This window comes from Eublepharis macularius, chromosome 2, assembly GCF_028583425.1.
Source record: "Eublepharis macularius isolate TG4126 chromosome 2, MPM_Emac_v1.0, whole genome shotgun sequence".
NCBI classification, from domain to species: domain Eukaryota; kingdom Metazoa; phylum Chordata; class Lepidosauria; order Squamata; family Eublepharidae; genus Eublepharis; species Eublepharis macularius.
Genome location: NC_072791.1, coordinates 5,739,800 through 5,755,111, shown reverse-complemented (window position 1 = coordinate 5,755,111; position 15,312 = coordinate 5,739,800). Strand labels below are relative to the sequence as shown.

At 48.8% G+C, this 15,312-nt stretch overlaps 1 protein-coding gene across 1 annotated transcript in view; it reads right to left on the bottom strand.

Moving 5' to 3' along the window:
* The window catches only part of PYGL (glycogen phosphorylase L), a 65,441-nt gene that overhangs the window by 6,966 nt on the left and 43,163 nt on the right, over positions 1–15,312 (bottom strand). The window contains exons 12-18 of the mRNA XM_054970028.1: positions 14,010–14,173; positions 12,823–12,937; positions 11,623–11,724; positions 8,212–8,359; positions 6,787–6,845; positions 3,550–3,691; positions 1,029–1,236 (exon numbers count right to left, since the gene is read on the bottom strand). Of these exons, the coding sequence (XP_054826003.1) occupies positions 1,029–1,236; positions 3,550–3,691; positions 6,787–6,845; positions 8,212–8,359; positions 11,623–11,724; positions 12,823–12,937; positions 14,010–14,173 (938 nt within the window). The remainder of the gene's footprint in view (positions 1–1,028; positions 1,237–3,549; positions 3,692–6,786; positions 6,846–8,211; positions 8,360–11,622; positions 11,725–12,822; positions 12,938–14,009; positions 14,174–15,312) is intronic.

Genomic DNA, 15,312 nt, shown 5'->3' with positions numbered 1-15,312 from the left:
ATATGTACGCTGTTCCAAGTAGCGCTGTCTTTTGCTGTTCTGTGGGTGTTATGTCAAAAAGCTGCAGTTTTTCCATATGAATTGCAAAGTTTTTCGAGATGGTTCCCGGAGCCCCGATGACAATGGGGACTACTGTTGCATTCTTCTTCCACAGTCGGGTGGTTTCTATTGCTTCTGTTGCCAGATCTCTGTATTTAATCATTTTTTCTTCGACTCTGGCACCCCCAGGAATAACAATAATAACAACAACTATAATTGTTATGGTTGTTGTTATTTCTAATCTGCTCTCCCCACGAGTGGGCTCAGAGCAGAATGCAACATACATAAAATACATAAACATGTTAATTTAAAACCAGATAAAACCGATCACTAAACACAACAATACAATTTCTAAAAGACAGCAGCGTGCATACTTCACGACCTAAACAGCAATCTGTGAGGCCGGATGGCCAATGACGAGATGTTAACCAAACAGGGGGTAACCCCCCTCCCCAGGGCAGGCCCTTCCTCTGGCACAGACCGCCTTTCGCTGACAGCAGAAGGGAAAGGTACCACTGTTGGGAGTGCAGAGTTAATGGATACAGCCCACAATTAAAGGATGTCCACAATTAAAGGTCTGGAAGCAAATGTCTAGTAATAAATGCACTCCAAAAGCAAATGTCAAGCAATAAACAAACCTCATAACATCTGTTTGCAGACCTCCTCTTACAGATCATTTTCTATTCCTGTTTTTTTCCCAATCATTTAAATAAAATTATTCATGGTAACTCCAGAGCTTGCCCGGAGTCACGACAAATGTGAATTTACCTTTCCTCGCATGAATACATGAATTTGCCTTATTCTGACTCAATCTAGGTCAGTATTGTCTACTTAGGCTTCTTGGTCTCAGGCGAAGATCTATCAAACCACCTACTGCCTGGCCCTTTCAACTGGAGATGCCAGGGATCAAACCTGAGACCTTCTGTATGCCGAGCAGATGTTCTCCCACTGAGCCACGGCACTTCCCTGGGGGCAGCTCTGACACTCACCCTCTTCTGTCCAGCTCCGCCACGTCCTCCACTCGCATGCCGAAGATGAAGAGGTTCTCTTCTCCAGCTTCCTCGGCCATCTCGACGTTGGCACCGTCCATAGTCCCGATGGTCAGAGCCCCGTTGAGCATGAACTTCATGTTGCCGGTGCCAGACGCTTCGGTGCCTGCCGTGGAAATCTGCTCGGATAAGTCTGTGGCTGGGATCACTGTCAAGAACAGGCAGATTTATTGCACGCTGCAATCCACTCGGCTTGTTTCCATTTCTATGCTACCCCACCCCCCTCCAAGGCTTAGGGGCAGGAAAACGGTAACCAACACTCTAAAACAAGTTATGTTCTATAGCTATCCGAAGGAGTCTTAAGTGGAGGCATGCCATTACGCCAGTAGGGATTCTTCTTCAGTGTCCAAGGCAGGGAGATTCCAAACTTTGCTGCTAGAGCTTTTGAACTGGATATGCCAGGCACTCAACCTCGACTTTCTGCACGGGAAGCAAATCAGATGCTCTGCCACTCATCTACGGTGCCCTAATGTACCAGGGGTTTTACAAGACTGGCCTGTCTAATCCTGGCTATTAGAGGCCAGCCCAAATGTGTGCAGCAGGACAGTCAACGGTGCAGGAGCAGCCATAGGGCACCTGCTCCCCAGCGGAGGAGGAAAGAACAGAGCACAGCGCGCTCCCACCGCCATGCCCGCTAGGCAGCTGGTATGAGGGCCACTCTTTAATTGAGTCGGGGTGGGGCACAGTGACTCCAGGATGACATCCTGGACTTCTGCCCAGGGTCCCAGAATCACTAAGATCACTTCTGTCTACATGTAGTGGCAGAGGCAGGAGGCGATAAGAGTGAATTGTACTGCTTCAGACTGGCTGGGGAGGAATCACAGAATAATAGGGTTGGAAGGGACCTCCAGGGTCATCTAGTCCAACCCCCTGCACAATGCAGGAAATTCACAAGTACCTCCCTTCCCCCACATTCCCAGTGGCCCCTGCAAAACACCTCTCGGATCCCTGGCCTGGGGAAAATTGCTCGAAAATTGCTTCCTGACCTCAAAGGGGTGATTGGCATTACCCTGGGCATGTAAGAAGGGGCTACGAGAACTAAACACTTATGTAACCCTTCCTGCCCTCCCCTTCATGCTCTGCCCAGGTTCACAGACTCAGCATTGCTGTCAGATGGCCATCTAGCCTCTGCTTAAAACCCACCACCTCTCGAGGAAGCCTGTTCCACTGAGGGATCGCTCTGTCAGGAAGTCCTTCCTAATGTTTAGCCAGAAACTCTTTTGATTTAATTTCAACCAGTTGGTTCTGGTCTGACCTTCTGGGGCAGCATAAAACAACTCTGCACCATCCTCTATATTGCAGCCCTTCAAGTACTTGAAGATAGTTAATCCTATCCCCTCTCAGTCGTCTCCTCTCTTCAGGCTAAACGTTCCGAGCTCCTTCAACCTTTCCTCATAGGACTTGGTCTCCAGACCCCTCACCATCTTTGTTGCCCTCCTCTGGACTCGCTCCAGCTTTTCTATATCCTTCTTAAGTTGTGGTGCCCAAAATTGAACACAGTACTCTAGGTGAGGTCTAACCAGAGCAGATTCCCCCAAATGTCCCCACATTAAGAATGCCCTGTAAGTGGGGAGACTAGCAGAACATGAAAAGGGCCAGGACGTTCCATAGTTAGAGGCAGTGTCTGGGAAACCTCTCTTGAGCTGCTCCAAGTACAGATGGTGGGCTCTTCCGTTGATCTTAAAAGATCATGAAGACAAAACGGAGCATGGAGCAGGGGTCACTGGGGCAGTCAAGGGGGGGGGGGTTGTGAATTTCCTGCATTGTGCAGGGGGTTGGACTAGATGACCTTAGAGGTCCCTTCCAACCCCCTGATTCTAAGAAACAGGTGACCTTGGGGAGGATGCACTTCCTCCAAAGTTTTAGGATTTTAAATTGGCCAAAGGCACCCACAAGGTAACAGAGGACTTGTGCAGATGATGAAGGAATTAAAGAGGGAAGAAAGAGGGCTTCACCCACAGGGAAAACGCAGGGGAGGCCAGCGAGGTGTGGCTGTAACTTAATATGTTGTGACAGCTTCAAGGAAGCTGCCCAAACTCTTCAGAGAGGCTAAATTGTTCACAGTCTATCCTCAAAGCTTAGCCCTGGAGGGTGCCTGACGCAGCTGCCTCGCTACAGCCAAGCAGGTCTGGTCTGTTCCCCAGCTGAGAGATTGCCTGGGAGTGCCATAGCCCCTGCCTGCAGTCCCACAATGGAAGAAAGAGAGGCGCGAGACAGGAGCCATGTCTCTCCGTGCACAGCTGGAGGGAGTATACTCTTAGATGCCCAGGAGGGGGAGAGGAGGCTGCTCTCGGCACCTGCTGCAAGCCACTTCCCATCTAGCCCTGCCTTGAAACTTGCTGGGTGGCCACGGGCAGCAACTGCAGCGCGTGATCTGGACTGCAGCCTTCCTGCTTCACAGCAACCCGAAGCCAGCTCCTTCTGCAGACAGTAGCGGATGCAGGCTGAGAGGCCGCCTTGCCTTTTTCTGCCAGGGAGACACGGTAGTTCTCCAGGAAGATGAGCTTCAACTTGTTCCCCACCACAGGGTCGTTGTTCACCACGTGGCCCACAGAGGTGATCAGTTTGATGATCATTTTCGCCATGTGATAGCCGGGAGCAGCCTGGAATGATAAACCGAGGGCTGAGCACCAGCTGCAAAGGGGTCAAGGCACTTTTCTCCCCCCACCCCAGTCCCAGAGTAATTATTGCCAATTCTTCTCCAGAGTTGTTAACTTAACCTGCCTTTCTCCAGAGAAGTTAGCCATGTTAGTCTGTAGTTGCAAGATAGCGAAGAGACCAGTAGTACCTCCAAAACCAACCAACTTTATTATAGGATAAGCTTTCAAGAACCACAGCTCTCTTCATCAGATGCATTGTCAGCTTTCGAGAACCACAGCTCTCTTCGTCAGATGCATCGGCAGCTTTCGAGAACCTCAGCTCTCTTCATCTGCTGTATCGTCAGCTTTCGAGAACCACAGCTCTCTTCGTCAGATGCATCGTCAGCTTTCGAGAACCTCAGCTCTCTTCATCAGCTGCATCGTCAGCTTTCGAGAACCTCAGCTCTCTTCATCAGCTGCATCGTCAGCTTTTGAGAACCACAGCTCTCTTCGTCAGATGCATCGTCAGCTTTCGAGGACCACAGCTCTCTTCGTCAGATGCATCGTCAGCTTTCGGGAACCACAGCTCTCTTCGTCAGATGCATCGTCAGCTTTCGAGAACCTCAGCTCTCTTCATCAGCTGCATCGTCAGCTTTTGAGAACCAACAGCTCTCTTCGTCAGATGCATTGTCAGCTTTTGAGAACCTCAGCTCTCTTCATCAGCTGCATTGTCAGCTTTCGAGAACCACAGCTCTCTTCATCAGATGCATCTGACGAAGAGAGCTGTGGTTCTCAAAAGCTTACACAACAATAAAGTTGGTTGGTCTGGAAGGTGCTACTGGACTCTTTACTATTTTGCCTCTCTCATTGAGACTCAAACCAGATTACAAATATGGGGGGAAATTGATCAAAGTTCTCTAATGGATAAACAATGCAGTGGGATTATGATTGAAGAACTGGAAAACAGTGCAAGCAAAAAAGAAAAACTGTCTAAAGTTAGACGTGGCAGCCTGAAGGTTCCAAAGCAGAAGACACACCTGCATTAGAGCTACCAACCGGCTAACCCTGGAGCACCTTTTGTAGCAGGAAAGGGCAGGGGGAAAGGGCTTTTGTGAGGGGGAAATAACTAGAGGGAAAGGAGGCAGGATAGAAGTGTATAAAACTTTGCACAATGTGGAGAGAATTTTTCTCCCTTTTGCATAATTTAATTTATTAGATTTATACTCCGCCCTCCCCACACCAGCAGGCTCAGGGCGGATTACAATTTACATACATTTAAAATACATCTAACAATGTACACAGTTTAAAATTATAAATATATAAACACCCTAACATTTAAATATATATATATATATATATATATATGTACATACACGTATACTTAGTGGCATAATAAAATATACAAGGCACCTCCCTTTCACCTTCACCAGAGCATTTACAGTGGAGCTTAACAGACGGAGGATGTCGCTAGCGGGGAGGGCACAGACCACGCTCGACTGGACAGGGGGGCTCCGCTTAGCATCAACCATATGCCTGGCAGAACAGCTCTGTCTTACAGGCCCGGCGAAAAGACAATAAATCCTGCCGGGCCCTGGTCTCATTAGAGCGTTTCACCAGGCTGGGGCCAGGACCGAGAAGGCCCTGGCCCTGGTCGACGCCAGGCAGGCCTCCCTGGGGCCAGGGACTTTCAGCAGATGTTTGCTGATAGAGCAAAGAGTCCTCTGAGGCTCATATGGGGAGAGGCGGCCAAAACACCAAAACTTGAGATTACCCAATGAGAAGCAACAGATTTAGGATAAAAGGAGAATTCCTTTTTTACATCACACAGAACTTTGTGCTTGCATGATAAATGTATCAAGTTACACAGTTTCAGTTGTTACCTACAGACCAGACCCCGCTGTCTCATTGGGCCCACGCCCCTTGAAAAGTTGCCCCAACCCACACACAGAGAGCGTGTCTCAAAATCCCAAAGCCGAGACAAGTATTTTCCTGGCTGAGATCTGAAGGCTCTCTTCTCTGTTGCACCCCACAAAGAGCAAGAGTACCTATAAGATTAACAACATTTGTGGTAGGGTATGAACTTTTGTCAGTCACAGCTCACTTCTTCAGATACAGCTGGAATGTGAGTCCGTCTGTCCTTATATCTTGAGAGTGGAGTGATTACAGAAGGCAAATGACAATAGCTGGTGAATGACAATAGCAGGCATGATTGGATAGGGTGGGGTATGCAGAGGGGTGGTGAGTGTGGAGAAAACAGCATTGGTAAGGAAGCCCAGGTCTCGATTCAATCCAGGAGGATGCATTGCCTTGAGCTTTCTTATCAGTTGCAATTCCGCCGTCTCTCTTCCTAATCTCCTTTTGAAATTCCTCTGTAGGAGAACTGCAACTTTCAGGTTAGCAACTGAATGTCTTGGAAAGTTAAAATGTTCCCTCACTAGTTTTTGAATGTTTTGGTTCCGGATGTCAGACTTATGTCCATCAATTCTTTGTAGAAGGGACTGACTAGTTTGCCCAATGTAGAGGATGGAAGGGCATTGCTGATACATGATGGCATAAATCACATTAGAGGAGGAGCAGCAATGTGCCAGCAACGCCCTTCCACCCTCTATTGTCGTTCAGCATCTGAAATCACTCCACTCTCCATGATATAAGGACAGATGGACTGACATTCTAGCTGTATCTGTGAAGAAGTGAGCTGAGACTCATAAAAGCTCATACCCTACCATAAAGTTAGAGGTGCTACTGGACTCTTGCTCTTTTCTATTGCTACAGACAAACACGGGTCCCCCATCTTGATCTCACAGCCCCAAAAGATTTTCAAGAACATGAAAAAGAGCTTAGAGGAGCTTATGCAACTGCCTGCCAACTGGCGTTTTGGAAACTACAAATCCAAGCCGCCAGTCCCACTGTGCAAGCAAACCCCTGTCGTGGGCACTTGAGCAGAGCGTACAATGAGACATCCACACGTCACCCATGTGCAGAGATCCACTCCAACCTCCCCTGTGCCGCTGTACGAGTTTCTATGGGGAGTCCTTCTTTAACCGCCTGCTGCAGCGTTTTGAGGATGGGTGAGGGACATAAAAAATCTTGCAGGCCAGCCCCAAGCATCATGCACTTACTTTGCCTCCAATGATGACTGTCCGGGGCACGAACAACTTCATGGGATCTCGCTTGATGCCTGTAAAAGAGAAACGGCCACCAAGATAACCTCTCCGGCCAGGCACAAATGTCTCTCTCTCTCTGAGATCCTGAGTAACAGTCTAGGACAGGTTGGCGTCTTCTTTCAGTCACCCCTTCCCTTTGCCAGGACCCTGCTGGGCCCACCTCCCTCCCTTTTTCCCTTCAAGGAGTTTAGTAATAATAATAACAACATTTGATTTATATATCACCCTTCAGGACAACTTAATGCCCACTCAGAGCGGTTTACAAAGTATGTCATTATTATCCCCACAACAAAACACCCTGTGAGGTGGGTGGGGCTGAGAGAGCTCTGAGAGAGCTGTGACTGACCCAAGGTCACCCAGCTGGCTTCAAGTGGAAGAGTGGGGATGTCATATATGCCTCCTGCATATCTGCCATGAATGTATATTGGTTCTGCCTCTGGTCATCTCACAAATGTTTACTTTCTCTTTCTCGCTCCGCTGAGCCAGTGTCCTTGACTGCTAGCTGAAACTGGCTCGAAAGGTATCCTCCTTGGGAACCAAAGATAAGTTCATCTTTCTCACTGTCTACTCTAAAACAATGTCTCACTCCAACCCTCCCTTGTTAACAGTCCTCTTTCCCAAAGGCGGGAATATTCCCTATAACTAACACTGCTGGCCCCCCATACATCACTTCTGCCAATTCCACTGTCTGAGCACCTTGTACTGAATGGATGTCTAATGAAGTTACTTCAACTGGAACCCCTGTGTGTTAACTGTGAAGAACTTGGGGATCTAACTGACAGGGGAATCAAACCCGGTTCTCCAGCTTAGAGTCCTGCTGCTCTTAACTACTACATCAAACTGGCTCTCATGAGTGACTTTCAGCCACCCTGTGCCCTGAACACCATTTGTCCCTTGGGGCAACTGGCTGGCTACTGTGTCAGACAGAATGTTGAACCAGATGGCTCAGCAGGGCTCTTTTTATGCTCTTATAAAGGGAGGCGTTTAGACAGATGCATGGAAGAGATGCCCTTCGATGGCTACTAGCTAGGGAGACAGCAGGGAGCCGCCATATCCAGAGGCAGCAAACCTTTAAATAGCCCTGAAGGCATTCCAGAGGAGTTGCCCTGCTCTTCTATTGCAGAAGATCTTTGGCACTTAAAATGACAAGGATGGCCGCAGGATCTAGCCTTTATTGCAAAGGCTGTGAAATTCTAGATGTGACATTGCAAAACTCATTTATCATTCCGGTGATCTGATAATTGCACGCAACTCTAAGTATCCCCTTATTTTTTTACATAAACCTGCTTGTGATTCAGAAACGGCTGACACTCCCCGAATAAGAACGAACCGAGGTCTCCCCGCCTGCTGAGGGTTTGGTGATGCCCAGCCACGACTTACGGTTGTACATGGTGATGACGTGGAGACAGTTCATCAGCTGCCGCTTGTATTCGTGAATCCTCTTGACCTGCACGTCGAACATGGAGGATGGGTTGATCTTCACCTTGTATTCCTTCTCCAGGTACTGGGCAAACTTGACCTTGTTTTCCTGGAGGAGAAGGTGGAGAGCAGACACTGAAGAGCCACCAGCCACCCCAAGGAAGGAGCTCCGCTGGGCTCCAGGCACATTATCTGGCAACGCATCCCTAGTGGTGGCAGCCTTTCCTCGGAGTACTGCCAGGAGAGGGCATTTCATGAGCCAGCCCAACAATATGAGAACGTTATTTATTTCACAGCTTACCTGTTTCCCCAATGGGGACCCAAGAGGTCTCACATAAGTCTCTTCTCCATTTTATCCTCACAACAACCCTGAGAGGTAGGTTTGACTGAGAATGTGTGACTGGCCCAAGGTCACCCAGCAAGCTTCCATGGCAGAGTTCTTCCAGAACCTAGTCCAGCACTCTACCACTACACCACATTAGCTCTCTGTGAGGGGCAGGGACGGAATGAACACGAAGTTGCTTCTTCTTCCATGACCGCAAGTCCCTTTAGGCCAGTATGGCTGACATAGAAAGAGAGCAGGTCTCCAAAACCGGGCAGAGCTCTACCTCGGGTCTTGCTATTCAAGCTTATTCTTACTAGAGATGCCAGGGTCTCAACTTGGGAAGACCTTATACATTCAAGAATAGAGGTGGGCACGGAACAAAAAATGGACCTAAATTTAACATGGACTGGCCCGGTTCATCGTTTGCGAACATGCCTTTCGTGGGACTCGTGTTTTTCACAAACTCCGGTCCGTTTGGGCCAGTCCATCGGTCCAGACATCCTGGCGCCGATCTATCAATTCCCTAGGCAACGGAGGGGATGTCTGCAGACCTTCTGCAGCCCTTAAAAACTTGATAGGCAGCTCTGGCTGCCAACCAGAGAGCTCCCATTCTTCTAATCAGCACTTCCCATATTTTTGCATGCTGCAATGTTAATTAAATAACTGAGCTCTGACTGGTTCCCAAGCTGGTGGGCTGACTCTCCCAGACTTCAGTGTCTCTAGACAAAATCTCAACCATTACCTTTCAGCGTATGATTGACGCTGGGCAGGCCCCCCACCAGTCGAATAGAGCTACCACTTGACCCTTTTGTGATATTTATTTATAGATGGCTGGATGATGGATTATATGAATTGTTTCTGTGCTGCTGCTGCTTTTTGTACTCTGTATCTTAAGATTTTAAATTATATATTATTGTCTATTGGTTTTAAAGTTGAAGTGTTAAAGTTTTTTATAATGTACATGTTGTAATCCGCCCTGAGCCCGCTGATGCGGGGAGAGGGGGGGAATATAAATCGAATATAATGAATGAATGAATGAATGAATGAATGAATGGTTGTCCATCTACAATGTGTGAGAGAGCTTCTTAGCTCCATGCCACTCTACCAGGATGGCTTGGGTTGGCTGGCATAGATGGACTACTTGCTAAGCCCCATTAGCTTTGGAACTAAGGCAGAAAATGTTTAGATAGTCAGCTTGCAGCAGTTTTAGTTATTTAGATGATATTTAGAATAAAGGTAAAGGTAGTCCCCTGTGCAAGCACTGAGTCATTTACTGACCCATGGGGGGACGTCGCATCACGACGTTTTCTTGGCAGGCTTTTTGTAGGGGGTGGTTTGCCATTGCCTTCCCCAGTCATCTACATTTTACCCCCAGGAAACTGGGTACTCATTTTACCGATCTCAGAAGGATGGAAGGCTGAGTCAGCCTTGAGCTGGTTATCTGAACCGGGCTTCTGCCAGGATCGAAGTCAGGTCGTGAGCAGAGCTTGGGCTGAAGTACTGCAGTTTAAAACTCTGTGCAAGCTCTTATTCGTTTTGCGCCTTGCCTAAATGTCTTTGAAGAGCAATTCCTGCTTTGCATGTGTTTCTATTTTACCTGCCTGAGTCCAGTGTTACTCGCCTATGGCGTACACACAAACAAGTCCAGGAAGCTGGGGAGTTTCCCAAATCTTTGACCAGAGCTCTTGGATACTCGTAAGGCTCCTGAGTGGCTGGGTTTCAGCACTTGGGGACCAGAGTGAAGGTATCTAGATCGCAACAGGCCAAAGAAACAGTGTTCAAGCTAAGAGGAGTGCCTAGGATCCCGTAAAATATTTCTCATGGTGCACCTTGTAGACTGAGACCCTGAGAGGGCCTTGGGGCTTTCCCCACGACTTCAGGTGCCGCAGGACAACTGTGATTTACCCCCCCTTTTCTCTGAACATATCTTTCTTCTTCTCCAATTGGGATCCCCCTAAATCTACCGCCTTGGACTTTTAAAAGCAGTTCCTTCTCATATTTCCTCTCTGCAATAAGAGAAAACGTTTATTATCCAAAGGGCTCCAGACGCAGCTCGCCAGCTGTGCAGAGCAGCAGATAGAATGGAGGAGTCACAGGTGGAGAGACACACCTGGCTTCACATCTCTGCTCAGCTATGGAGCTCGCGGAACCCTGGGCTGATTCTGCACACGTCGGATAATGCACTTTCAATGCACTTTGGCGATCGTTTTGAAGTGGAGTTTTTCTTTCACACACGAAAAATTCAGTTCCAAATGATCTCTAAAGAGGATTGGAAGTGCATTATCCGACATGTGCAGACTCAGCTGGTCTCCCCGCCCTTCTTCTCGCATACACACACAATTAATGACCTGTGAAATGATATGTAATGCTCTGAACAGTGCTGAGGCAGGCATAATCACTCCCCTTTTAAACATCTGTAACAAACTTTGTCACAAAGGACAAGGTGTGTTTTTATCTGTCCTCCCAACAGTCATTTACTCCTAGGGTGTCCTATGGGTGCAGTCGTAGTTGGTGTCAAGACATCAAAGTGAACAGAAATAATTCATTCCCCGATGCGCATTGCAACAAGAACTGCACAACCCACCTCCTTGGGTGGCCTCACATTAAAGAACTTGGCCATGTTTGAGGGGAGGAAGAGCTACATTACAAACTGGTTTTGTTTTCAATGGAAGAGGGTTTCCTCCGCCGGGCACTGTAGTTCTGTGAAAGGGAAATGCAGTGGAGCCTAAGGAACTCAGCACCCTAAGACGACTGCAATCCAAGACCCTTCACTTAAGCACGGAAGGAGAAGTTTGCAGTGCTCAGATGTGTGGCAGCGCTGAGATTCTGAGCGGAACTTCACTGGCCTCCAGAGAACAGTAATATTCGGGGTTCCGAAGGGGGAATCCCATCGAATTTGAAGAGTCGTTTGCAGCACGGAGATGCTCCGAGGTTTGATATGGATCAGAAGTACAGGAGTCAACCCTCCTCTTGGCCACAACGTGGCACCCCAGCCACAGAGAAAGGCAGCATCGCCCGTGGGGTTTCCGGCTCTCTCTTCTCCTCACCTGCTTCACTTTGGCAACTTCTCGGATGAAAACCTCATCGTGCACGAACTTGTGCAGCTTCGTCAACTGGCTCAGGTCTTTCACGTACTCCTCTCCGATTTTCTGCAAGAGGAAGGAGAGGACATGACGACATATCCAATGCGCAAGGCATGAACCCTCTCTTGGATAGTCACAGGGCTGATTGTGAAATCCTGAGAGATTGGATTGCATCATTGAGTCATAGTGGTTGTTGCCACCCCCCACCTCGGGTGGAGTATTTGCTAAGGTTCTATGGAGACAGAACAAGACGAGTAGCCGTATTAGTCTGTCTGTAGCAGCAGAAAAGAGCAAGAGTCTGGTAGCACCCATAAGATTAACAAAATTTGTGGTAAGGTATGAGCTTTCGAGAGTCACAGCTCACTCACATTCTAGCTGTATCTGAAGAAGTGAGCTGTGACTCACGAAAGCTCATACCCTACCACAAATTTTGTTAGTCTTATAGGTCCAGGGACGGCGTGCCCATAGAGGCCAGGTAGGCGGTGGCCTCAGGTGCGAGGGCACTGGAGAGGTGCCAGAGGGGGTGTCGGGGGTGGAGGCGCACGCCGCAGAGCTGGTGTGGCTGGCCCGCAGCTGCTACAGCCAGCCAGCCCCGTGCCACTGCCACCACCACATGACCCAGCCAGGCGCAGCAGCCACGAGCCGCTGCCGGGGCAGTGTGTGGAGCGCAGAGCAGCCTCCGCCCACCACCCCAGCCATCCGCTGGCGAATGCCCCCGGCTTGTGCTGTGCAATGACATCATCGCGCAATGGCGTCATTGTGCAGTCTGTGGCGCGCATGCACGCTTGCCCTGGCGCCAGCAGTGTATAGGTCCTACTGGGCTCTTGCTCTTTTCTATCGGTATCTGAAGAAGTGAGCTGTGACTCACGAAAGCTCACACCCTACCACTAATTTTGTTAGTCTTAGAGGTCCTACTGGACTCTTGCTCTTTTCTATCGGTATCTGAAGAAGTGAGCTGTGACTCACGAAAGCTCATACCCTACCACAAATTTTGTTAGTCTTATAGATGCTACTGGACTCGTGCACTTTTCTATTGCTACAGACAGACTAATACAGCTACCCATCTTGTAGGAAAGGAATCGTAAAAAGAAAATGATTTCTCTCAGAGCAAAGTCCACAGAAGAGCAAGAACAATTTTGCAAAGCTGAACCAATATCCACTCACCTCTGCAATTAACTCAGCAAGTCCCGGGTTGCAAAGGAGAAGCCAGCGCCGGGGAGTGATGCCATTCGTTTTATTCTGGAACTTCTCGGGCTCTAGTTCTGCAAAGTCCTTGAACCTGCATAAGCGGCAAGACAGAAGTCACGGGTTGGCCTCAAAGTTTGGGAGTGCGGCTAAGAAGCTGGTTTGCATGCGCAAGGCAGAGATCGCATCTACTCAGTGCAAAATAAGAGGCCGGCCCAGCCTCCTTCTTTGGAGGTTTTAAAGCAGAGGCTAGATGGCCATCGGACAGCAGTGCTGATTCTGGGAACCTGGGCAGATCATGAGAGGGAGGGCAGGAAGGGCTACATCAGGGCTTAGTTCTCATGGCCCCTTCTTACATGCCCAGGGTAATGCCGATCGCCACCTTGGGGTCAGGAAGCAATTTTCCCCAGAGCAGTTCAGCTAGGAATCCAGTGTTGCTTCTCTGATATTCTCCTCTGGTTCAGATAGTAATCTAAACCAGAGAAGTCCTTCCCTGTCACCCAGTTATTGCTGCATGCCGGTCTTTCTCCCACCCTCCGTCAATGCCTATCATATGACGTAGATTCCTCCTAGAGAAACACAGCTCCATTCCAGGGCATACCGCATCCACACAGTCTAAACTATGCAGAGTGTGCATAATTTTCAACCAAGCTTTCCCACAAAAAGGATACTGACTCTTAATTCCCAAGAAGTGAGAACGAAAGGTATTCTACACACATAATATGTTTTCAATGTGGTCTGCAGCTCTGCCCCAGCTCATAAAATGGGCCCCGTGATGGAGCAGCCACGATCCCAGCTCCAATTCACACCCGTTTCTAATTTGTTCAAAACCATCAGGTCAGGACCCCCAAATTGCCCGTTCTTACCCACGCCCCATCCATGCACGGACAAAAAGAAAGACAACACTGCTTACCAGGGCTTTTTTTCTGGGGAAAGAGGTGGTGGAACTCAGTGGGTTGCCCTTGGGGAAAATGGTCACATGGCTGGTGGCCCCGCCCCCTGATCTCCAGACAGGGGGGAGTTGAGATTGCCCTCCGTGGAGGTCAATCTCAACTCCCCTCTGTCTGGAGATCAGGGGGCGGGGCCACCAGCCATGTGACCATTTTCAAGAGGTTCCGGAACTCCGTTCCCCCGTGTTCCCCCTGAAAAAAACCCCTGCTGCTTACACTTGAGACCTGACGATATCCGAGTGGATCTTGGCCACCCCGTTTACAGCATGAGAGCCGACGATGCAAAGATGGGCCATGTTGATGCGCTTAACCCCTTCCTCCTCGATCAGCGACATCCGCCGAATGCGTTCGACATCCTTCGGAAACATGACCGAGATTCTCTGCAAGTGCACAAAGAGGAAAGGGTCCGGACACTGACTCCGTTTGGGGAACATCACATCAGACAATTACGCCTGCTTGGGAAGCCGTCGGTCGCAGAAATCCACACCCAGAAGGCTTGAAACGGCAAATATGTTCGAAACGGCTTCATAGCAAAGCAAACTTTTCATCTGTTTGGCTCAGTACTGCCTGCACCGAGTGGTAGCAGCACTCCACAGTGTATTTAGAACAGCAAGATTTTTTTGCCTAAATGCATGCAAAGAGCATTTTCTGCTTTGCATATGCTCCTATGTTCTTTCTTTAGTAAATACCAATCATATATATTTTTACATTATTTTACAAGTCCAGAGTTACTTGCTAAAGGTGTGCACGCAAACAGAGTGGATCCAAGGCTGAAAAGACTCACAAAACTGAGCCTTCCGGGTACTCCTAGGGGTCCTGAAGCAGCTGTGATTTAGCATTCAGGAACGGGAGTGAGGATCTCGGAGTCCTGACTGCCCCATCCTCCACAAGGGAGTGGTCCATGAGTGGCTACTAGCCGTGGTAGCTAAAGGGAACCTCCACATGTCAGCTTCAGGAGGCAATGTAAGGGAAGGCCTTGACTTCTATACCCAGTTATTGACCCTCCATGGTAACTGGTCAGCCACTGTGTGAGACAGGATGCTGGTCTGATCTCAGCAGGGCTCTTCTTATGTTAAATTTGGAAATAATAATAATAACAATAATAATAGTGCTTATATACTGCTCTTCTAGAGAGATTAGTGCTCCACCCAGAGCAGTGAACAAGTTAGTGTTATTATTATCCCCACAATACAGCTGGGGCTGAAAGGAGAGCCTTACCCAAGGCCACCCAAGGCAGGAGTGGGAGTCGAACCAGCAGGGTGCTGATTCGCAGCCAAATTACGTAACCACTGTGCTACTGCAGTGTATACATTAATTAAGACTTCCAGCTACGGGACCAAGTTGCTTTGGCCAGCCTTAGCAGGGACGCAGCCAAGCAAGCTTACCAGTCCCCTGCTAGGCCATGGACCTGGAGCTTGGAGGCCTTTAAGTGTTTCATTGTCAAGAGGAGCTGGCAACATTGGCACCTCAGCCACCTGCCCTCTTTCCTGCCCACCCAGATGGAACTTTTTAGCTGTGC